This window comes from Taudactylus pleione, unplaced genomic scaffold (assembly GCF_031769625.1).
Source record: "Taudactylus pleione unplaced genomic scaffold, aTauple2 ptg000327l, whole genome shotgun sequence".
NCBI lineage: Eukaryota > Metazoa > Chordata > Amphibia > Anura > Myobatrachidae > Taudactylus > Taudactylus pleione.
In genome coordinates, this window is record NW_028284728.1 from 1072595 (window position 1) to 1098097 (window position 25503).

General features: G+C 43.5%; 1 protein-coding gene across 1 annotated transcript in view; it reads right to left on the reverse strand.

Moving 5' to 3' along the window:
• Positions 1-3474: 3474 nt before the first annotated feature.
• The window catches only part of GET1 (guided entry of tail-anchored proteins factor 1), a 107669-nt gene continuing 85640 nt past the window's right edge, over positions 3475-25503 (reverse strand). The window contains exons 4-5 of the mRNA XM_088443137.1: positions 14044-14158; positions 3475-3805 (exon numbers count right to left, since the gene is read on the reverse strand). Coding sequence (XP_088299263.1) covers positions 3732-3805; positions 14044-14158 — 189 coding nt within the window. The 3' untranslated portion in view covers positions 3475-3731. The remainder of the gene's footprint in view (positions 3806-14043; positions 14159-25503) is intronic.

A 25503-nucleotide genomic window follows, 5' to 3' on the forward strand; every position in this document is an offset into this window, starting at 1 on the left:
CTGTTCTCGATGGCTGCTGTATGACAAGTATAAGTTTGTATAGAGACCCTCTCTGTTCTCGATGGCTGCTGTATGACAAGTATAAGTTTGTATAGAGACCCTCTCTGTTCTCGATGGCTGCTGTATGACAAGTATAAGTTTGTATAGAGACCCTCTCTATTCTCGATGGCTGCTGTATGACAAGTATAAGTTTGTATAGAGACCCTCTCTATTCTCGATGGCTGCTGTATGACAAGTATAAGTTTGTATAGAGACCCTCTCTATTCTCGATGGCTGCTGTATGGCAAGTATAAGTTTGTATAGAGACCCTCTCTGTTCTCGATGGCTGCTGTATGACAAGTATAAGTTTGTATAGAGACCCTCTCTATTCTCGATGGCTTCTGTATGACAAGTATAAGTCTGTATAGAGACCCTCTCTGTTCTCGATGGCTGCTGTATGACAAGTATAAGTTTGTATAGAGACCCTCTCTATTCTCGATGGCTGCTGTATGGCAAGTATAAGTTTGTATAGAGACCCTCTCTATTCTCGATGGCTGCTGTATGACAAGTATAAGTTTGTATAGAGACCCTCTCTATTCATCGATGGCTGCTGTATGACAAGTATAAGTTTGTATAGAGACCCTCTCTATTCTCGATGGCTGCTGTATGACAAGTATAAGTTTGTATAGAGACCCTCTCTATTCTCGATGGCTGCTGTATGACAAGTATAAGTTTGTATAGAGACCCTCTATTCTCGATGGCTGCTGTATGACAAGTATAAGTTTGTATAGAGACCCTCTCTATTCATCGATGGCTGCTGTATGACAAGTATAAGTTTGTATAGAGACCCTCTCTATTCATCGATGGCTGCTGTATGACAAGTATAAGTTTGTATAGAGAACCTCTCTATTCATCGAAGGCTGCTGTATGACAAGTATAAGTTTGTATAGAGAACCTCTCTATTCATCGATGGCTGCTGTATGACAAATATAAGTTTGTATAGAGACCCTCTCTATTCTCGATGGCTGCTGTATGGCAAGTATAAGTTTGTATAGAGACCCTCTCTATTCTCGATGGCTGCTGTATGGCAAGTATAAGTTTGTATAGAGACCCTCTCTATTCTCGATGGCTGCTGTATGGCAAGTATAAGTTTGTATAGAGACCCTCTCTATTCATCGATGGCTGCTGTATGACAAGTATAAGTTTGTATAGAGAACCTCTCTGTTCTCGATGGCTGCTGTATGACAAGTATAAGTTTGTATAGAGACCCTCTCTGTTCTCGATGGCTGCTGTATGACAAGTATAAGTTTGTATAGAGACCCTCTATTCTCGATGGCTGCTGTATGACAAGTATAAGTTTGTATAGAGACCCTCTATTCTCGATGGCTGCTGTATGACAAGTATAAGTTTGTATAGAGACCCTCTCTGTTCTCGATGGCTGCTGTATGACAAGTATAAGTTTGTATAGAGACCCTCTCTATTCTCGATGGCTGCTGTATGACAAGTATAAGTTTGTATAGAGACCCTCTCTATTCTCGATGGCTGCTGTATGACAAGTATAAGTTTGTATAGAGACCCTCTCTGTTCTCGATGGCTGCTGTATGACAAGTATAAGTTTGTATAGAGACCCTCTCTATTCTCGATGGCTGCTGTATGACAAGTATAAGTTTGTATAGAGACCCTCTCTATTCTCGATGGCTGCTGTATGGCAAGTATAAGTTTGTATAGAGACCCTCTCTATTCTCGATGGCTGCTGTATGACAAGTATAAGTTTGTATAGAGACCCTCTCTGTTCTCGATGGCTGCTGTATGACAAGTATAAGTTTGTATAGAGACCCTCTCTATTCATCGATGGCTGCTGTATGGCAAGTATAAGTTTGTATAGAGACCCTCTCTATTCATCGATGGCTTCTGTATGACAAGTATAAGTTTGTAAAGAGACCCTCTCTATTCTCGATGGCTGCTGTATGACAAGTATAAGTCTGTATAGAGACCCTCTCTGTTCTCGATGGCTGCTGTATGGCAAGTATAAGTTTGTATAGAGACCCTCTCTATTCTCGATGGCTGCTGTATGGCAAGTATAAGTTTGTATAGAGACCCTCTCTGTTCTCGATGGCTGCTGTATGACAAGTATAAGTTTGTATAGAGACCCTCTCTATTCTCGATGGCTGCTGTATGACAAGTATAAGTTTGTATAGAGACCCTCTCTATTCTCGATGGCTGCTGTATGACAAGTATAAGTTTGTATAGAGACCCTCTCTGTTCTCGATGGCTGCTGTATGACAAGTATAAGTTTGTATAGAGACCCTCTCTATTCATCGATGGCTGCTGTATGGCAAGTATAAGTTTGTATAGAGACCCTCTCTATTCATCGATGGCTTCTGTATGACAAGTATAAGTTTGTAAAGAGACCCTCTCTGTTCTCGATGGCTGCTGTATGGCAAGTATAAGCTTGTATAGAGACCCTCTCTATTCTCGATGGCTGCTGTATGACAAGTATAAGTTTGTATAGAGACCCTCTCTGTTCTCGATGGCTGCTGTATGACAAGTATAAGTCTGTATAGAGACCCTCTCTGTTCTCGATGGCTGCTGTATGGCAAGTATAAGTTTGTATAGAGACCCTCTCTGTTCTCGATGGCTGCTGTATGACAAGTATAAGTTTGTATAGAGACCCTCTCTATTCTCGATGGCTGCTGTATGGCAAGTATAAGTTTGTATAGAGACCCTCTCTATTCTCGATGGCTGCTGTATGACAAGTATAAGTTTGTATAGAGACCCTCTCTATTCTCGATGGCTGCTGTATGACAAGTATAAGTTTGTATAGAGACCCTCTCTATTCTCGATGGCTGCTGTATGGCAAGTATAAGTTTGTATAGAGACCCTCTCTATTCTCGATGGCTGCTGTATGACAAGTATAAGTTTGTATACAGACCCTCTCTATTCATCGATGGCTGCTGTATGACAAGTATAAGTTTGTATAGAGACCCTCTCTATTCTCGATGGCTGCTGTATGACAAGTATAAGTTTGTATAGAGACCCTCTCTATTCTCGATGGCTGCTGTATGACAAGTATAAGTTTGTATAGAGACCCTCTCTATTCTCGATGGCTGCTGTATGACAAGTATAAGTTTGGGTTTTTCATTTCTTTATATAAATATGAATATCTAAATAGGCCTGTAATGCTAGGATAAATGTTTTATCCAATGGGCTGAAGTCATTTTGTCTATAATCACAATGTCGGCAATCAGCATTATAATGTAATGAGGGTGATAGAAATTTTATGGTTAGGCATAAAATTGGTTGTCTAGGTTATGTAGCAGTAGACATTTCGAACATGTTGACATTTTGCAAATTGACATTCTGAACATGAGGACATGTTGCCTGTCGGCATATTGTACATGTCGACATTATGGTGACTTGTGATTGTGAACAAGACATAGCTAGTGCTGTAGCGTCAGGAAAGTCAGCAATAATGCATCACTAGAGTAGGTTGGAATCGCCATGCACTGCTTTATTCACATGTAAATAGAAACTATTTCAAGCTAAAAATAAAATATATAATTACTTGATTAGATGCTATGACATGATTTAAAGTAAACACACATATAGATATATAATATAACACATCATATTGTTAACAGAAATGAATAAATATATCCTAGGCTTTCGGAGGGCATGTAAACAATATGTTACGCACATAAATTAATACAGGCTGCAGCTTGTAGGAACACGGTCTTGTCTGTACTTTGTTCTCAGCTTATAGGGTACAACAGAACGGCTACAACTTTGTTGCAAACCACAAGCCAACAGGTAATTCCTACATCACCTGAAACAAAGATAAGCACAGTTAGTGAATAATCAGTATGCAGGATATTTCAACATAATAATATATGATTATTATGAAGCGGCACTCTAACATAGAAGACTGTTCTCTTTGATATCAGTTAAATACCTTTTTGAACATGCATGCTTTATCTTACCTATCCACCTAGAAATCATTACCTAATTTTCGTACTCTATCTGAAGTATCAATTATGGCTGCTAGTCACATACACAGACTCTTATGTCATGTGAAGGCAAGAGAGGGGGGTACAGGAGGTTTTTACAGTGCATATAGAGCTCAGGGGAGCATTTCACAGCATCTCTGCTCGCTACACCATATGCCATGTGACTGTGTTTACCTCGGCCGGATTGACGTGTATATGGGCCAGGGTCTGAAAATGATCAAGGGCCTAGTGCGAGCAGAGAAGCTGTAACCAGCACCAGTGTAGGTGTGGCCAGAGCCATGTGCATCCCCTACACTATCAGCCTCAATGTCTCCATAAATATGTAAAACAATTGCCTAATTTTGTGCTAAAAATAGATATTCAATTTTAACACTAATGATTTATGGCCGACCGTGTGGCCAGCTGTACAGCTTATTTTTATGTTGAGGCCTGGAGCTGTAGACCTATCCACCCCTTTGTTAGTCTGGCCCTGGTGGTTGCACAGGTTTATACAGGTTGAGTCTCCCATATCCAAATATTACAAAATACGGAATATTCCGAAATAAGGAATTTTTTTGGCATGACTGAGATAATGAAACCTTTGATTTTTGATGGCTCAATGTACACAAACTTTGTCTAAGGCACAAATTATAAAAAATATTGTATAAAATTACCTTCAGGCTTTGTGTATAAGGTGTATATGAAACATAAATGAATTTCATTTCTGTACACAAACTTTGTTTAAGCCACAAAATTATTGAATATTTTGTATAAAATGACCTGGAGGCTGTGTGTATAAGGTATATATAACACATAAATGCATTCTGTGTGTATATTTGGGTCCTTTTCCCAAGATATCTCATTATGGTTAGGCATTTATTCCAAAATACGGAATATTCCGTTATCCAAAATACCCCTGGTCCCGAGCATTTTGGATATGGGAGACTCAACCTGTACATTATTAATAGCAACCTGAGGAACCAAACCAAGGAAAATGGCAATTACTGAGATTATTCTGATGGCCAGTGAGAGTGGTGACTTTAACAAAAAATACCTACTTTTTTATGGGAATGCTGCTTAATTTGGCATCATAATAAATTATTACTTGTACAAGTGCAGAAAAAAACTATCAATTAACATGGTTTTCTATTGAGGTTCTTACTTAGTACATGTATGCCTACCTACCACGTCACGGTGACCTCATCAGGTGGGTCCCTAAACCATGCTAATTGATAGTTTATATATATATTTTGATATTTAGTATTCTTACTGCTTAGAGTGTGCATCTGCATCCACCCCCCCTTTTTTTCTGCATTAAAACTACAGGTCTCAGCATGGTAGCACCTCTTATTAGGTTTAAATTAGGATGTGCAGCCCAGACCCCCCTTTTTCATATTTTGTACAAGCTCAATAAAGAAACACAAGTGAGAATGTTTATGCCATAGTAAGGCTATGGAAGCATTCTGAAATCTCACATTAGAATTCATACACTGCATGATGGGTGCTCCACTTAAGTCACAGTTTACAACATCTCATTTTTATGAAATAACCAAACAAAAAACATATGGGGGGGGTTATGTATTATAGCGGCACGGGTGATGCCGCTATAGCTCACCCTGCTTTGCCTCTTTCCAGAGGCGAAGCAGTTCAGACGAGCTGTATGAACATCCTGTTTGCCGGAGTGGGGGAGTGGAAACCCCCCCCCCCTTCCGGCGATCCCTGCCAGAGCCACAGTGCATCAGCCCAGTTGACTTCAGTAGGCCTACGCAAGATCTCACAAGCAGCCACTGCAGCCAGGGACATTGCTGTCCACACTATAATCCACACTAATGAATTAAGTACTTTCAGCGGGAGGGATCGTTGCAATCAGATAATCACCTGCGATTTGTGGTTATCATTATCGTGTCTCGTTGCACCAGTCCACCAGCACCTACAAAGGGAAACGCCTCCTGACAGGTGTATATGCATATACGGTCAGGTGCATAAATATTGGGACATTGACAGAATTTTCATATTTTGGCCTCTATTCACCACCACAATGGCTTTGAAATGAAACAGACAAGATGTGCTTTAACTGCAGAGTTTCAGATTTAATTTGAGGGTAATTACATCCAAATCAGGTGAACAGTGTAAGAATTACACCGTTTTTTAAGGGGTCAAAAGTAATGGGACAAACTAAACAATCCTAAATCTAACTTTCACTTTTTAATACTTTGTTGCAAATCCTTTGCAGGCAATTACAGCCTGATGTCTGGAACGCATAGACATCACCAGACGCTGGGTTTCATCCCATGCTCTGCCAGGCCTCTACTGCAAATGTCTTCAGTTCCTGCTTGTTCTTGGGGCATTATCCCTTCAGTTTTGTCTTCATCAAGTGAAATGCATGCTCAATCTGATTCAGGTCAGGGGATTGACTTGGCCATTGCATAACATTCCACTTTTTAACCTTAAAAAACACTTTGGTTGCTTTTGTAGTATGCTTCGGGTCATTGTCCATCTGCACTGTGAAGTGCCGTCCAATGAGTTCTTAAGCATTTCACTGAATATGAACATATAATATTGCCCGAAGCACTTCAGAATTCATTCTGCTGCTTTTGTCAGCAGTCACATCATCAATAAATACAAGGGAACCAGTTTCATTGGCAGCCATACATGCCCACGCCATGACACTACCACCACCATGCTTCACTGATGAGGTGGTATGTTTTGGATCATGAGCAGTTCCTTTCCTTCTCCATACTCTTCTCTTCCCATCACTCTGGTACAAGTTGATCTTTGGCTCATCTGTCCATAGGATGTTGTTCCAGAACTGTAATGGCTTTTTTAGATGTTGTTTGGCAAACTCTAATCTGGTCTTTGTGGCTCACCAATGGTTTACATCTTGTGGTGAACCCTCTATATTCACTCTTGTGAAGTCTTCTCTTGATTGTTGACTTTGACACATATACACCTACCTCCTGGAGAGTGTTCTTGATTTGGCCAACTGTTGTGAAGGGGTTTTTCTTCACCAGGGAAATAATTCTTCTGTCATCCACCACAGTTGTTTTCCGTGGTCTTCAGGGTCTTTTGGTGTTGCTGAGCTCTCCGGTGCATTCTTTCTTTTTTAAGAATGTTCCAAACAGTTGATTTGGCCACACCTAATGTTTTTGCTATCTCTCTGATGGGTTTGTTTTGATTTTTCAGCCTAATGATGGCTTGCTTCACTGATAGTGACAGCTCTTTGGATCTCATATTGAGTCGACAGCAACTATTCCAAATGCAAATGTCACACCTAGAATCAACTCCAGACCTTTTACCTGCTTAATTGATAATGAAATAACGAGGGAATAGCCCACACCTGTCCATGAAATAGCTTTTGAGTTGATAGTCCCATTACTTTTGGCCCTTTAAAATGTGGGAGGCACATATAGAAACCGTTGTAATTCCTACACCGTTCACCTGATTTGTATGTAATTACCCTTAAATTAAATCTGAAAGTCTGCAGTTAAAGCACATCTTGTTTGTTTCATTTCAAAGCCATTGTGGTGGTGAATAGAGGCCAAAATATGAAAATTCTGTCAATGTCCCAATATTTATGCACCTGACTGTATGTCCAGGTCTACTTCAGTTGCAATTATGTTAACATGCCCTTACTCGGCCTACCCCGTCCAGCCCTACCATCTCCTGTTCCACCTCTATGGCCATTAGGAGCTGCAAGTTCAAGATGCAACAAAATCTATATTCAGCCCTATGTGTATACTTTTTCCATGTATGCGCATTACCTTAATCCTTTGTAACTAAAATGTTCCATTAAATACAATGCACACTATTTTTGTGCCCATCAGCAGGCCACTAATAGCTCGTGGAACTGCTAACACTTGAGAGGGGGTTTGCAATCCCTGGGCAATTTCAAGGTGGAGACTGGGAGGTGACCTAAAGTGATTGCATAAAGGGGCCGTTTCATGGGCAAGTTATGGAAGTGTCACAGCAGGGGAGTATCTACCCATTGGCCAGGATGGCGCCGTCCGGCAGTGCCACCAGCAGCCAAGGGGTGGACAAGTCCACCGGCCCCACAAGTGTAGGGCAGACCGCAGTGAGAGCAGTCTGCCTTACACAGTTTACAAACAGACAGCCGCCAGCGGCAGCTGTGTGTTTGTAATAGCAGCCAGCTAATGAGAGTCAGACAGACTCCCTCCGAGGAGGGAGCCAGCTGGAGCTCACTAATGAGTGTGTGCCGGCTCCCCCAGCAGCATGTGATGGGAGGGACGTCATGACGTCTCTCCCATGCAGGAGAAGAGCGGCCAGGACTCAGAGCGGACAGCGGCGATCGCGTTAGGAGCGAGGATCAGGTAAGCTTTATTTTTTTTCTGTGCGTGTGTAAGCCTGGCACTGCAGGGGGGGGGTGTGCAATGAAATAGTGGGTGCCCGCGACTGGGGGCACTGTACAGGGGTGGTCCCTACTGGGGGCAAATTAGGGGGGGGTGTCCGCGACTGGGGGCACTGTACAGGGGTGGTCCCTACTGGGGGCAATTTAGGAGGGGTGCCCATGGCTGGGGGCACTGTACAGGGGTGGCCACTACTGGGGGAAATTTAGGGGGGGTGGCCACTACTGGGGGCACTGTATAGTGGGGACAACTACTGGGGTCAATGCAGCATAGGGGGGACTACTACTGTGGCACTGTAATGGGGGGGGACTACTACTGAGGGCACTGTATAGGGGGGACTACTATTGGGGGCAATGCAGCATTTGGGGGGACTACTACTGGGGCCAATGCAGCATTGGGGGGACTACTACTGGGGCCACTGTATAGGAGGACTACTACTGGGGGCAATGCAGCATAGGGGGGGATTACTGGGGGATTACAACTGGGGGCACTGCATAGGGGGGGTAGGGGGGCGTCAGCCCATTACATTGCCAGGGGCGCTTGGATCCCTAGATACACCCCTGTGTCACAGGCGTGTCTGGGAACGTTGCTGCGTTCCCAATTGCAGATCCAATGCTTCATAGGCCATGCATAGTTGGATGAGAGGAGAGTAGGCCCTAGGCTACAGCAAATATCCATGGTGCGACCGATGTTGATTCGTTGGTGTGTTTACAATCCTCAGCGCAAACGCACAGACCAAGTATGCCTGAAATTGGGCGTCTCACAGCTCATACAATTCATCGCGCCCTACAGCACAAAAGGAACACTAAGCTTAGCATTTGCATATTACCGCAAACTGCTATTGCGAGAGCGGCTGCAAACTGACATCAACCAGGTGTAACCTCAGGGATGATCTTCTATGCAGTTGTTACCTCTAGTTTAAATGTAAGTCCTGGGGTAAATTTCCTAAATGGCGGTCTTTCAAAGCCACCAATTGTCAGCGGTTTTGCCCACAGAATTTACAGATGTGTCCTCATACATCTAACCATAATACGCCATGCAGCGCGATTTGCCTGGTGTGAGTGAGCCGCCAGGTCCCGAGAGACTCTGCTAGCACCGGGAGTCTTGTTTGCTTCTTTTTTGCCATAAATGTGTCTAAAGCTGGCCACACACACAGCGATCTGCACACGATCAGCTGATGTGTACGATTTGTGTACGATTTCCCTTGAAACTCTCCCCGACAGCTCTGCACACGATCTCCACACAATTTGGTGTCCAATCTTCATACGATCTCTCCTGCATCCAGACTTTCACAGTGCATCGCCTCCTAGATTGTCAGATCTGCCCTACTGCATGGCAGATCTGACGATGCGACGTGCGACCAAAGAGATGAGATATAAATTATCCATATAGCAAAAAGTCAGAGTCAGAAGTTTAATAAAAAATTCTTAAAGGTGTTGTCAAACCGCATTGCAGCCATTCTGTGGGCAGAACCAATATTCACAAACATCAATCATTCGCTCGGAGCTAGTGACATCACTGAGGAATATGGGAATTCCTTAATCAGGTCACTAGTTTCTTTATAAATTCAAAACATAATAATGATCCAGCCCAAACAATGCTTGCCTCCATTGCAAGCAGCAGCAGGGTGTGAAATGTCTTCCACAAATAAACTACTGAGGTGGAACTGAAAATTCTGCAGTTGCTGAAGAAAGAGCCTAGAGGCTGGCTGACTCGTCTGTGGTGGACTGGACTGTACTTTAATTGGAGCCACAAACCACCATCGGGTTTAATAGGCCTCTAAGCACAACGTCTCAGTGTTGGTTTTATGAATGAGAAAACATTTATACTATGCCATACAAAAACATCATTATAATAAAAGGCGATGACACATTATTTCATCAGTCCCTTTATGTCAGCATACAGATGTGTCAACATACATCTATCCTCCGTGCGCTACACATAACGCGGGAGCTCCACGTGACTCGGTAGCGCCAAGCGTTTTTTTCCGTGCAACTTTTTACCTTCTAATGCGTCTTATTCGTACAGTGATGAGAATATTTAGCACAAGCAGCTTCTGCTGATTAAAATGATATGCAGCATGCCTATGTTCTGTGTGCAACTGCGGGTGTATCTGCATGCGAAACGCTACATTACAGTGTCAGCGGCTGTAACCCTATGGCATGGCGTGACTAGAAGGCTGTTTAGCGCGCAAAGAGGCTAGATGTATAAGGACACATCTGTACCTAAAAATAAACACGCTGTTTACATCATTGTGTAATACGCATGAGGCCTTCATTTTCTGTTGTATATAAGTGCGTTACAACTGTGTTTTCAACTTGTGGTCCCGACTCTGGAGAAACGGATCGGTAGTGTTTACTGGCAAGTGCCCATGACCTTAGATTTGTAAGAAGCGGATCTCTTGCATGCCCATAAGTCTGGTGAGAGGTTACCTGCTGACGATGACTTGTGCATTTTGGATGTGAAAGCAATTCTGCACTCTATTTTAGGTTATATGTAGCTTAAGAAACGTCAACACTTAAAATACTGAGATAAAAAAATGATTGTTGGGTTCACTGAAAGGGGATTTAAATCCCGGCGTGCGGGATGCCGGCACTCAGAATGCTGGTGCGGGACACCAGTCAGAATCTTGGCACCAGCATCCCGATGGCAATTAGTGGAGTTAGGTGGTGGGTTAGGGTTAGGCACTACGGGGAAGGTTAGGTTTGGAGTGCAGGTAGGGAGGGTTAGGGGTCGGGTTAGGTTACCTACCGACGGGGATCCTAACCCTGTCGGGATGTCGGCGTCGGGATTCTGACCGTCAAGATCCTGAGCGCCGGGATGCCATACCCAACCCCACTGAAAGGGAACATCTTTACACCTAACTCTAAAGAAGGCCCTTGGTATATGGCACAGAGTGAAACTTGAGCAGACATAATGGAGAAACTGGCCTGACTGGTGAGGGGGACAGCGGGGTGGAGTTTAACCAGGACCGGCCTGTTTTTTATTATGTTTTGTATAAGCCGACACATAGAATAAACGTTATCGGTTTATTATAGAATTTCCTTATTCAAATACATTTACAGTGCCTTGCAAAAGATTCACACCCCTCTTTGCATTTTTCATGTTTTGTTGCCTCACAACCTGGAATTAAAATGGATTGTGTGAAGGTGTGCATCATTTCATTGACAGGACATGCCTACAACTGTGAAGTTGTGTTTTTTTTTTATATTGTGAATCAAACAACATTTAGAACAACATAACAGAAAACTTCAGCGTGCAAAACTATTAACCCCCCTAAAGTCAGTACTTTGTCGAGCCACCTTTTGCGGCAATTACAGCTGCAAGTCGCTTTGGATAAGTCTCTATGAGCTTGCCACATCTTGCCCATTCCTCAAGGCAAAACTGCTCCAGCTCCTTCATGTTGGATGGTTTCCGCTTGTGAACAGCAATCTTCAAGTCTGACCACAGATTCTCAATTGGATTGAGATCTGGGATTTGACTAGGCCATTCCAACACATCTAAATGCTTCCCCTTAAACCACTCGAGTGTTGCTTTAGCAGTATGCTTCGGGCCATTGTCCTGCTGGAAGGTGAACCTCCGTCCCAGTCTCAAATCACAGGCAGACTGAAACAGGTTTTGCTCAAGAATATCCCTGTATTTAGCACCATCCATCTTTCCCTCGACTCAAATCAGTTTCCCAGTCCCTGCTGCTGAAAAACATCCCCACAGCATGATGCTTCCACCACCATGTTTCACTGTGGGGATGGTGTTCTTGTGGTGATGGAATGTGTTGGGTTTGCGCCAGACATAGCACTTTCCGTGGTGGCCGAAAAGTTAAATTTTAGTCTCATCTGACCAAGCACCTTCCACCATACATTTGGGGAGCCGCCCACATGCCTTTTGGAAAACTCAAAATGTGTCTTCTTACTTTTATCATTAAGTAATGGCTTTTCTCTGGCCACTCTTCCATAAAGCCCAGCTCTATGGAGTGTACGGCTTATTGTGGTCACATGCACAGATACACCAGTCTCTGCTGTGGAACTCTGCAGCTCCTTCGGGGTTACCTTTGGTCTCTGTGCTGCCTCTCTGATTAATGCCCTCCTTGCCCGGTCTGTGAGTTTTGGTGGGCGGCCCTCTCTTGGCAGGTTTGTTGTGGTACCATGTTCTTTCCATTTGATGATGATGGATTTGATGGTGCTACGGGGGATCATCAAATATTTGGATTTTTTTTTATAAACCACCCCAGAATTGTACTTCTCAACAACTTTGTCCCTGACTTGTTTGGAGAGCTCCTTGGTCTTCATGGTGTGATGCCTCTTGCTTAGTGGTGTTGCAGCCTCCGGGGCCTTTCAGGAAAGGTGTGTTTATACTAACAGATCATGTGACACTTAGATTTCACCCAGGTGGACTTCATTTCACTAATTATGTGACTTCTGAAGGTAATTGGTTGCACCAGAACTTTTGAGGGGGCTTCAAAGCAAAGGGGGTGATTACATATGCTCATGCCAATTTTCAGAATTTTATTTATAAAGATTATTTTTTATATATATTTTTCTCATTTCACTTCACCAAATTAGACTATTTTGTGCAGATCCATCACATAAAATTCAGATAAAAAAAATAATAATTACAGGTTGTAATGTAACAAAAAAGGTAAAAAGCCTAGGGGGGTGAATACTTTTGCAAGGCACTGTATATGCAACAGTTGGAAAATGATTAACGAGTAGTGACTTGGTGTAAGAAGATGGTTACTGGCACCTGGTAAGTAAGGAAATAAGAAAGTACATTTGGGTTTCTGGCATCCCCTTCCACCAGAAACATGGAGAATGATAGGACCACATAATCTGCAGGGTTGGAACATGTATCCAAAGAGGTTAAATATAACATTTATCCTGCAATTGTCACGTCTATGTGAGCTGTTGTGGTTTGTACCCTAAAAGTAAACAGCTTTTCAAATAGATTTACTCTCATTTGGGTTAGAAACTATGGCCCTCATTCATAGGCGCTCACAAGAAGCGAGCGCTCGTTCTGAATGAGGCCGGCCGCTTCTATTTTTAAGTGCGGCCTCCTGGTCGCTAGCTAAGCTGTGGCGACCCACAGCTTTAGCGACCGACCAGGTTGATGGTCGCGATGGTCAAGACCATCGCGGCTTGCGACGAGACCCTAAGGTTGGGTTTCGGCAGCCGCAAGCCCCAGGGAGCTTCCTGCTCTGATCGAGCAGGAAGCTCCCCACTAACATCACTGCTGATGTCAGTGCGGCCGCCCACAAAACTGCAGGCGTTCCTTAAGGAACGCCTCAGTTTATGAAACCACCCCCCCCCCCGCCCACAAAACGGGCCGACCCTTTTGTAGTGAGCTCCGGAGCGAGACAGTTTCTCTCTCGCTCCGGGGCTTGCGCACGCGCAGTGAGGCCGCGGCGCGTGCACAGGGCCTAAACATCGGCACGGTTGCGAGCGCTCATCGCTTGCGACCGGTTCTGAATGAGGACCTATGTTCTAATGTACATACATGCCAAAAACAGGGATCACCCACCAGGACCAAGTATCACTGCCCTAAATGAAATTATTAATCATTGTGAAAATACTGTTCCCTATGGGACACTTCATAGGTGTTCTAAAGAGGACCACCCCCCAATCTATGTACATTACATAGCTGCATTGTGGTCTCACCACTTCAGTTACCGAATTCTAGAATCATTGTGTACAAACAGCTAAAACTGGTGCTATTGTTACCTGCAATCCCGGTGGGGAAAGCTACCAGACGTTCCAATGGTGCAAACCATTTACTAGGCAGCACGGTTACTGGCTCAGAGTAATATTTCCATATAAGGGAGATCATCAAAGCAGCCTGGTAAAAAAAAAACAAGAGTACGGTTTGTTAGAATGCTAGAGGATTTGTATCAAACACTGTCCGCAATATGTTTATGTGTCTCCGTTTTAAAGGCTAAACCAAGGTAGTTTAGCCCTTAAAATGATTGCCACTTTAAAAATACAGGGAGACTCTCATAAATCCCCACAAGGGCTGAAGACCGCAAGCTATTACATTTAGCCCTGGGTGTTCTTTATAGTTCATGTGTAGCCCTTACATAATACCCCTGGTAGGGATTCTGTAGACTGTGTATTTACAGTTCATGTGTAGCTCTTACATAATACCCCTGGTAGGGATTCTGTAGACTGTGTATTTACAGTTTGTGTGTAGCCCTTACATAATACCACTAGTAGGGAATCTGTATGCTGTGTATTTACAGTTCGTGTGTAGCCCTTACATAATATCAACTGTAGGGAATCTGTACGCTGTGTATTTACAGTTCATGTGTAGCCCTTACATAATACCATTTGTAGGGAATCTGTACGCTGTGTATTTACAGTTCATGTGTAGCCCTTACATAATTTCAATGGTAGGGAATCTGTACGCTGTGTATTTACAGTTTGTGTGTAGCCCTTACATAATACCCCTTGTAGGGAATCTGTATGCTGTGTATTTACAGTTCGTGTGTAGCCCTTACATAATATCACTAGTAGGGAATCTGTATGCTGTGTATTTACAGTTCGTGTGTAGCCCTTACATAATACCACTTGTAGGGAATCTGTATGCTGTGTATTTACAGTTCGTGTGTAGCCCTTACATAATACCACTTGTAGGGAATCTGTATGCGGTGTATTTACAGCTTGTGTTTAGCCCTTACATAATACCCCTTGTAGGGAATCTGTATGCTGTGTATTTACAGCTTGTGTTTAGCCCTTATATAATATCAACGGTAGGGAATCTGCAGCCTGGGTGTTCTTTACAGTTCGTATGTAACTCTTTAACAAGTGTCCACTGTAGTGACCATAAATGTCCAGATGCAGGTGAAGAAGAGTTTGGCTGTATTGGTCCTGTAGGTGTAGCTGCTGTCCCCTTATAATGCACGCAGCCTCTCCACCTTTCACCTCTCAGGTGGTGAAAGTGTGCATTATAAAGGGGTTATGTGATCATTCTGTATTACTGTGCTATAAACTGTGACATGCCTGACCGATCACAATCTATCTTTCACACATAAATTAATAAATCATTGGATAGTAATTGTTGAAAATATAACCTTACGGAGTAGCAGCTTCCTTCTCAGTAGGTTTGACTATAAAATTTAAAGCGCCACTAATATTAGGTGCAAAACATTCTTCGCAAATCTACCCCTTAGACTAAAGGCCCTCTTTCCTTGTCCTTTCCTCCTAGCGCTATTCCTGCCACCATAGCGCCTCTTTTCCCCTACCTTAGCCACACCGGGACTCTGATCCTGTGTATCCGCCCACTCGTGTAGCGGTTCATTGACTTCTGTTTTGCTTCCTACTCCCCCTGCACGACCCATCATTGGTTGCTTGTACAGCTCACAGTGTTTTGCTCTACCCCACCCTCTACTACCCCTTCACTCTGCCTTTGGGCTACATAATTATGTTTATAGTGTCATCCTATGTATTTAAGTGCATTGTGTTACTGTATAGTAACATCTTGTGGTGCCCCGGAATTAAAAGATAATACAAATCATAACTTGATGTCTTTAATATCAATTTTATACTGATCTTAAGACACAGACTGGAGGATGCATTGACCCAAAAGGAAGAATTCTGTCCTCATGACAATCCAGCAGGTCTCCAGACGTTTTGCCTGCGCCCAGATGCTGCTGACCTTGCTCCTGATGGCAGGAATCAGGCTCAGCGAGAGTGGGGAGAATCCCACGACATCTGCTACAGTCTCCCGGCTCCTGCTGACCTGCTCTGCTTTCATGCACACAACAAGCTGAACCCAGTGAGCTGCCAGCAAGAGCCTACTGAGCAGCGCACAACACGTCGGAAGACCCACCACAGCGTACAAACGCCGGAAACAAGATTTCACAATGAATTTTCACTTCTGGGTGGAATTAGCATTTAGGGCTCATTCTCATCTATGCCTTTTTCACATTGAATAAATACATGAAAAGTGCTGCTCGCACCACTGTACGCTACTACTCTACAATGTTATCAGAGAGTTGATGTAGAGTTGAACCTACGTCCATTTGCGTAGTATGTCTAGCGTAAATTCACACTGCGCATGCTGAGAGATCAAGTATGAGCACATATGAGCTGAACACATTTTGATTTGCACCTACACCTGTGACCGGAGAGGAGGAACGGGTGTGTGAAGGGGCGTTCTAAGGGAAAGCTCAATAAAGCGCGCGCCTATGCAAATGCAGACCAGAACGTAAGCACGGGCGCACCACAACATGCATACATGCACTGGTAAAAGCACAAGGCAAAAAAAAAAAACCACGTGGAATTTCCTTGAAAATTCCCTGAAATTTAGCATTAGCTTTCACGGGTTTTTCCCCCCGAGCCCTGACCGTTTATAAATATTATAATCACCTTGATATTATATTGTCATATATGTATTTTTTTTTTATTATTATAATTATTATTATTCATTAAAATAATCTTCCTTTTATAGCTGCATATACAAAATAATAAAATTGTAATCAAATTTTTTCCCAGTAAACCTCAAACTACTACAAGTGCTGAATTGCATCGTAAGGGGTGTGAACTGTAATAGTTTGATTTTTAAAAAAAAAAAAAACACAACAAAACACATTAGCGTGCACATATGAAGATATAATTAATTTGGAATGTGTGAAAGGCTGATATTCTTCTGCGTTCATACATGTTGCAGTACAGGGCTAGACCTTTCAGGATGGACCTGATCACGTAGAGCCTGTGGCTGTTTGTGTTTCACCCTTTGTATGGCGACAGGGGAATTTCTCTGCATGGAATCACTGCGGGATGAATATAACTTGATGGGGCAGCAGGTGGAATTGTACATCCAGCCTTTTTAATGAAATCACTGTGAGCGCCATTTCCTTTCTCCCGAAAGAATGAAATGCAAAAGAGCATTTAACATTTTAAAAAGCAGGTGTGTGAGGTTTCACCCTGGAATGTAAGGACGTGAAGTCTCAGCATGTGATGTTCATCAGCCACCAATAACATGAGAGATAAGAGAAAAAAAATATATAATCCGAAATGCTGTTTTGTAAGTCAGATCTTGCCAAGGGCAAAAATTTCAACTGTCCCAATGCCTTTTATGCTTGAATTCTTTAACATTAGGGAGGGGCAGCTGCTTGGGCATGAGCTGTGTGTAGAGGAGGGGAATCCACTATACCCATTCTCCTGAAGTGTACACAGGGTGTGGTAAGGCTCCATGTTAGCTGGACTGATTGTACAGCACTGAGCGCTGGAGACCGAGGCTGCTTCTAATCACAACCTTGCCACTGAAGCAAGCCAGAGTGTATTTCATGTAGACACATGCACATATTGCTTACACTCCAAATATATATACACACACGGGTGTAAATGCACACATTAGTCCTAACCACCAGGTATATTTTCTACAATAATGTCCGCACTCCAAGACCTCTGTGCCCACTCTATGTATGTATATACATACACATGCACACACACTATATATGTAAAAATACATATAAAAACACACACACACCAGTTATGACTGCCATATCCCTATTAACAAAAATGAATTATATGACAATTTAAGAGCCAGGCAGATAATTTTGGAAATCACTATACAGTACATCTAGGCACATAGAGATTCATCTGGTGTAAGGACCTTAACATTGACAAAATCAGCGACAAGTAGAAATACAGTGCAATCTAGTGTGTTACATCATTTACACATCAGTAAGTTCCACATGACGGCACACAGGCTCTAGACTACCCGGCTTATTCCCAACCCTGTATTCCTGCTATGAGTGGCCTGTTTTACCTTGTGCACGAGCTTTTAAGCATTCAGATAAATAATTTACAAGAACTGTGTATTGGTAAGAATAAATTAATAGTAAAAAACAAACAGCAGCAAAAAACTGTTTTACACATTGAAGGGATTATATTTAGATTTTGTTTTACTCTTTATGTATACATTTTATATTGTCTGTCTATTTATATTTAGTATTAGGTAAGATTTAGGATACTTTAAAATTCACAGGTGGAATTGTAGCATTGTTTCCACTAATGTGAGCTGACAGTTCCATGGTTGAAGCAAATATAAATACACATACAAAACAGATTTACACAATGCATACTTAAGAGTGGAGATGTATCTGTAACTCCGCCCTGAGCGGATGGTCTGAGTGACCAGGCCATTGCTCAATAATGTGTCCAGGTATAACGTTATAAAGGGGAATTTTGCTTTGTTTAATTCGGGGATGTAGTCATGATGTCGACATTCATAATTTTGAGCATTATGATGTCGACACTGTTTTCGTCATTTAACAGCACGACATCTGCAGAATGTTGGCATGTGAAATATTATGCATGGATCCACAGCAGAGGGTTAAGCTGCATACACACACAAGGATTTTGTTACCAATGATTTTCTGACGGTTATCTGTCAGATCATCTGTCAGATTTTTTAAAGTATAATGAACGAATTTTTTGAACTACAAACAATTTTTGCATATTAACTTAATGAAAATCGTTGAGTTGGCCAGTCTGACTGAACTACAAACGTGAACGCGCATGAACGATAATCGTTCATCACTCAGAAAGTGAACGATTTTTTCAACGATTGAACTATAATCGTTCAAAAAAATGTTGTGTGTGTGTATGCACCTTTAGTGTTAGGCACTAGGGTTAGACAGTAGAGGGAGGGTTAGGCACTAGGGGGAGGGCTAGGCTACAGGAGGGGAGGGTTGAAATTAGACACTAGAGGGAGGGTTAGGCAGTAGGGGAGTTCAAGGGTTAGGCTATGGGAGGGAAGGGTTAGGGTTTGGGAGAGGAGGGTTACAGTTAGGCACTAGAGGGAGAGTCAGGAGTGGAGGGTTAGACACTAGGAGGGATAGGGTTACACAACAGAGGTGGGGAGGATTAGGGTTAGGCACCAGAGGGAAGGTTAGTCACTAGGGAGAGTTCTAGGGTTAGGCTACAGGAAGGGTGGGTTACAGTTAGGCACTAGGGGGAGGGTTAAGCACTAGGGGGATGGTTAGGCACTAGGGGGAGGGCTAGCGATAGGCTACAGGAGGGGAGGGTTAGACACTAGAGGGAGGGTTAGGCACTAGGGAGAGTTCTAGGGTTAAGCTAAGGGGGGGTTAAGATTAGGCACTAGAGAGAGGGCTAGGGTTAGGCTACAGGAGAGAAGGGTTAGAGTTAGGAACTAGAGGGAGGGTTAGGCTATAGAAGTGGGGGGTCAGACACCAGGAGAGGGCTAGGGTTAGATTACAGGAGGAGTGTTAGTCTATGGGAGGGGAGGGCTAGGCACTAGAGGCAGTTCTAGGATTAAGCTATGGGAAGGGTGGGTTAGGGATAGGCACTAAGCGTAGGGTTAGGCTATGGGAGTGGAGGGTTAGGCTATGGGAGGGGTGGGTTAGACACTTAGGGGAGGATTAGGCACTAAGGAGAGGATTAGGCTAAGGGAATGGATGGCATTGGGACTAGGGGGAGGGCTAGTCTATGGGAGGGGAGGATTAAGCAATAAGGGGAGGGTTAGGCTATGGGATTGGATGGTAAATCACTAGGGGGAGGGCTAGGCTTAGGCTATGGGAGGGTTAGTGTTAAGCACTAAGTGGAGGCTTAGGCTTCGGGAGGGGAGGGTTAGGCACTAAGAGGAGTCCTAGGGTTAGTCTATGAGAGGGGAGGATTAGGATTAAGTACTAAGGGAAGGGTTAGGCACTAGGTGGAGGGTTAGGCTGCAAGATGGGTGGTTAGGGTTGGGCACTAGGGGGATTAAGTTTAGTCATATTTACTGAATGCGACACAGGATCCGCCGGAATTCATCCTGACCGCACTAGGGAGACCAATCACGGGATCCCGAGATTTGAGGCCAAAAATTTGAGGCTTTGAATCCAGGGATTGGAGCTTCCAATCCTGGGAATTGCGGTATTGAATTGCGGAGCTTAACTGTGCAGCAGCTGTATGATGATTCGATTTAACCGGGTAGCGCTAAGTCAGTGTACGCTGTGCTGAGGGACTAGTGCTGCCTTCTGGAGTGGAGTGGACACTGGAGAGTGGACTGGAGAGTCCATGAATGTTTTTTTTTCTTACTGTGGTGCTGCTGGGCTGTCTGGTCAACTCGACTCATCTCAACTCAATCCCGGGATTGAGAATTTTTCAATCCCGGGAATGGAAAAAATGAGGCAGGATTGGCCTCCCTAGACCTCACCGCTGGACCCGGAAGACACAGCAGGAGCCGCTGGGCTCGCCGAACCAGGTAAGTCACTGCTAGACCACCAGGGCTGTTTTGTCAATATTCTAATCATGTCGACATGGTGAACAGAATGTTGAAAAATATACTGTACCCTATTTCATGACTGACAGAGCTTCCTTATGGTAAAGCATTGGAATAAATATATTTTTACTTCCCTAACATAGGCAAAAATTAAAATTTTCCTTTGTCAACATTTACCCAGACATGTAGATCAGGTACTTCTCCCAGGTGTTCAGATACCAAATGTGGTCTGACACTGCCATAGAGTCCAGGGACAAAGGTCTATGGACCTCATTCAGAATCGGTCGAAGCGACCGCATGGTCGTACGCCACCAATGTTCGCTATACTGCGCATGCGTAAAGTTGGCAATGCGCGTGCGCAAACTAGCCGCTATGATCAGAAATTTCTCTCTCCTTGAACACAGCCAGGTCGGTAGTTTGAGTGACAGATTGAGGCGTTTGTGGGTGGTAACGGGAAGGTGCTTGAAAACGGGGGAGTGGAGATCCGAACGCAGGCGTGCCTAATTATGCGAACAGCGTTTTATGGGAGTGCATATGGTTTATGGGAGTGCATAATTAACAAAGTAGCGTCATGGCACATGTGACATGGGAGGTTTTTACACTGACATGATCGTAGAGCTTAAGAGAGGGTATGGTCAACCTTAAGCTCAACGACCAGTTCCGATGGTTCCCGATGGTCTCGATTAATCCTTATATGCCCGGAGATGACGCGTAATGCATACGAGAAGGGGGCGTATCTTTTTGTCTTCCGGCCGCTTCCTCCCCTTGGTCGGCCAGCTACCGATCCGAACTTAGGGACGCAACTTGCGAGGGGATCATTTGCATATCCGGCCCCTTTTCCCGTCCGAGCGACTCTGAATGAGGTCCTATATCTCATACATAAGTTGGTTTATTTTCACCTTCATGCGGTGCCTTAAAATCGGAAGGGGGAGTTGGAGTGGAACTGACTCACAAAATCCAAAAACTGGTGCAGTGTGACTTTGTGGGATCCAGTACTGAGTAATCCATATGAACTTCATTTATGAGGACGACTTTATCAAACATAAGACAGCCACAGATTCTAAGACAGTGAAATATATAGATTTTTTTGCTAAGTACTATTTTATGGAACATTGTTCTGCGCAAATCCCCAAGCATTGGATTTGTACGTAAACCATTGGGTTTGAGTACAAATCCGAATCAGGCTTCAGTCCTGAATTTACGCTAACATACAGACAAATGTTCAACAGTGTAGTACACTTGAGTTTGGTATACGAGTTTGACATTCAGAATTCTGACACAAGAATTCTGAAATGGTTTTGAACGTTGTAGTCTCAATTACTACACTAATATAATGTTGACATATTCAACATGTCAACATTATGCATGTGGATGGTGAAATGTCACCATTACTATCTAGCCCTAACCGCAGCCTAAGGCTGATATGTTCACAATGTAGAGCTGCATAATGTTTTTTTTTTTTTTTTAACATGTCTACACTATGAACATGTCGACATTCCGAACCATTCAACATTACAATGTCGACATTGTGAATGTGGACAATATGACTGCATACCCTGCAATGTGCTCAGATTTAAAACACTACAGCCCACTGCAACTAATGCAGCCAACAAGAGAGTAAACAAGACAATGGGACAATATTTACCTTACTATTATGTAAGTCCCAAAGGAGAAAAAGTATGACTGTTTATAATATATAAATGTCACATGGATCAAAGTGTAAACAATGAGCGTTACTGACAAACTATGTTTTGTGCAATGTTTCCTCTGAAAGTCAGTTAATAAAAGCAAAACTGTGCGTCTCATTCCACCAATGGCTTGTCAAAGAAGTGAAAGGTGACAGCACACTGCAGCACTGGACAGTGAGGAAAACAGGACATACATATATACAAGGTAGACAAAATAAATTCAGCTGTGAAATCAAAGGATAGGAAGGGCCCAGTATGCAGTCGGGAAGCCGGACCTAATCCCAACAGCCGGCTTCCCGAATGCTTTATCCCGGCGAGGGTTAAATGACAGGCGTCTAAATCTAGACACCTGTCATTTTACCGACGCCGGTAGTCCGGCGCCCGACATCCCGATCAAAGTGATGTCGGCACTGAGCGCGGATAGCCGCGGGGGGGGGGGTTTAGGGCTCCCGGGGGGGACTTGGGGTAGGCACCCCCTGGGAGGTTAGGGTTAGGCTAGGGGGAGGGAGGGTTATGGTTAGGCACCCTCGAGGGGGACTAAGGGTTAGGCACCCCCCCAGGGGACTTAGGTTTAGGCGGCGGGGGAGGGGGGGTTAGGTTTAGGCACTTAGAGGGGGATTAAGGATAGGCACTGCGGGGAGGGTTAGGGAAGGGAATTAGGTTAGTGAATACTTACCTTAGGGACGATCGGGATTTTCACCCATGTTGGGCAGCCGCTGTCGGGATTCCAACCGGCGGTAAATCATACCGATTCCAAGGGCCCTGCTCATCAGAGAGCTTACAATTTGGCAAGAAAATAGCAGAGTTGAGACAAGAGGAGCGAGTGTCAGAGTGGAGATGGGAACAATACACTAGGGATGTGCACTGACCTCCGTGCTTTGGTTTTGGATCTGTATCTCCTACGTGTTTTGGATCTGGATTTGCCAAAACCGCCCTTGCGTGTTTTGGTTTTGGCTCTGTATTTTCTTTCAAAAATTTATAAAAACTGCTAAAATCACATAATTTGGCCTTTTTTTGTTCCTACAGTATTAACCTCAACAACACTAATTTCAGCTCGTTTCCAGTAAATTTTGAGCACCTCATAGCTCACAATATTGTTTTCATCCATTTTACGGCCAAAAGTTGCACCAAGCTAGCTGGCTGACTAAGCTAATCGGCAGCAGTTGGCGGCACAAACACGTGGCAGTTCAACCTCCAACATGGCACATAAGGAAACATGTTTTCATTACTCAAGAGGCCTAAGAGAGATGGAGTATGTATGTAGTTCAAGGCAGGGAAAGAAAAGGTTGATTCATAGTTAATTTAATTTAATTTTTTGATTCCAAATCAAATTTATGAGGGAGGAGGGGAGAGCCTGGGTGAACAAGATGTCCCATGTTTTGCCCACAAAATCAACTTGGTGATTCAGAATATTTTTTAAAATTAAAGGGGCATGCAGGAGATGCTGACTGTGGCCATAAACATTTCTGGACATTTTCAGGATTCAGCAACCGCATGTCAAAGATTGCAGCAGCTGTGGCAGTTCAACTTCCAACATGGCACATCAGGAAACAAATGTTTTTATTATTCAAGAGGCCTGAGGGAGTTGGCGTATGTATGTAGTTGAAGGCATCGAAAGGAAGGTTTGATTAGTGGTAAATTTAATTTAATTGTTTCATTCCGAAACAAAATTTATGAGGGAGGAGGGGAGGCATTTACAAAAAATATTTAAATCATTCACATCAGTCCTTGCCCCAAAAGAATCCATGAGCGCTATGCCTGCTGCTGCTGTTTTAAAAAACAATTGACTGCTAAACAATCCTTTGCAAGGGGGAGCAAGTATGACAGTAATCACCCAGTTGCACAGCGGATCACTGATGCCATAACATCTATGCTGGTATTAGATGTGAGTCCAACATCTGTCAATAATGCAGTGGGTTTTAGACAGTTCATTGAGGTCCTGTGTCCCTGCTACCAAATCCCATCTAGATTCCACTTCACTAGAAAAGCAATTCCCGACATGCACAGGGACGTTAAAAAAACGTACTTAGTGTCCTCGAAAAATGCCATTGCCAACTTAACCAAAGATATGTGGACAAGCAGAACAAAGCAAACGCAAATTACATGACTGTAACAGCCCACTGGGTGAGTGTATTGCCTTCAGCGCCACCAACAGCAACAACAGCAGCAGCAGTGCCTAAGAAATAGCAGCTCATTCATAGGCAGGCTACTCTTTGTATCACCGGTTTCACTAAGAGGCATACCGCTGACCTTTTAGAAAAATCCAGGGAAGTCATTGCAAAATGGCTTACCCCGCTTGGACTCTCCTTAGGATTTGTGAGTTCTGACAATGACACCAATATTGTGAGAGCATTACAGCTGGGTGAATACCAACATGCCCCATGTTTTGCTCACGCTATCAACTTGGTGGTGCAATTTTTTTTTTAAATGACAGGGCCATACAGGAGATGCTCTCTGTGGCCCGAAAAATTTCTGGACATTTTCGCCATTCAGCATCTGCAAGAAATGTTGAATTTGCCCTGCCACTAACTAAAGCAAAAGGTAGTTACAAGGTGGAACTCCACCCTTTATATGCTTCAGTGGATGGAGGAACAACAAAAAGCCATCCAACACAGCCATCCTACACAGCAAACTATGACATAGGAAGAGGAGGAAGAATGTACCTTACTCAAATACTTTCCGTGTTGAGCAAAGTGCTGAAACCCTTCGAAGTAGTCACCTGTGAAGTGAGTTCAGACACTGCCAGCTTGAGTCAGGTAATTCCCCTAATTAGACTGTTGGAAAAGTAGCTTGTAGCTTGAGAAACTGAAGGAGGAGCTGAAACTAAACAATTCTGCTAAATATGTCAGACTTGTAGATCAAGTCCTTTAAACGCTTCGCCAGGATCCAAGGATTGTCAGGATCTTACAATCGGGTTAATACATTTTGGCGACCGTGCTGGATCATAGGTTTAAGTCATACATTGTGTCTTTCTTTCCAACGGACACAGATCTGAAGAGATGCAAAGAGCTGTTGGTAAGCAAATTGTCAGCTCAAGTGGCACGTGATGCAGCGATGGCTTCTCCTTCAGTTTTTCCAGCAAGTGCATCTGCCTAGAAATAACTAAACTTTCCCAAAGCATTGGTGATGCAGATGAGTCAACATAAGCAAGTTTTGACATCTAATCGGGTCTAAAAGAATTGCCAACAATTAATGAGACCTCTACCGTGACTCCATATGATACGGTCACCATTCAAAGAATGGTTGCGGACTATTTAAAAAATTTTA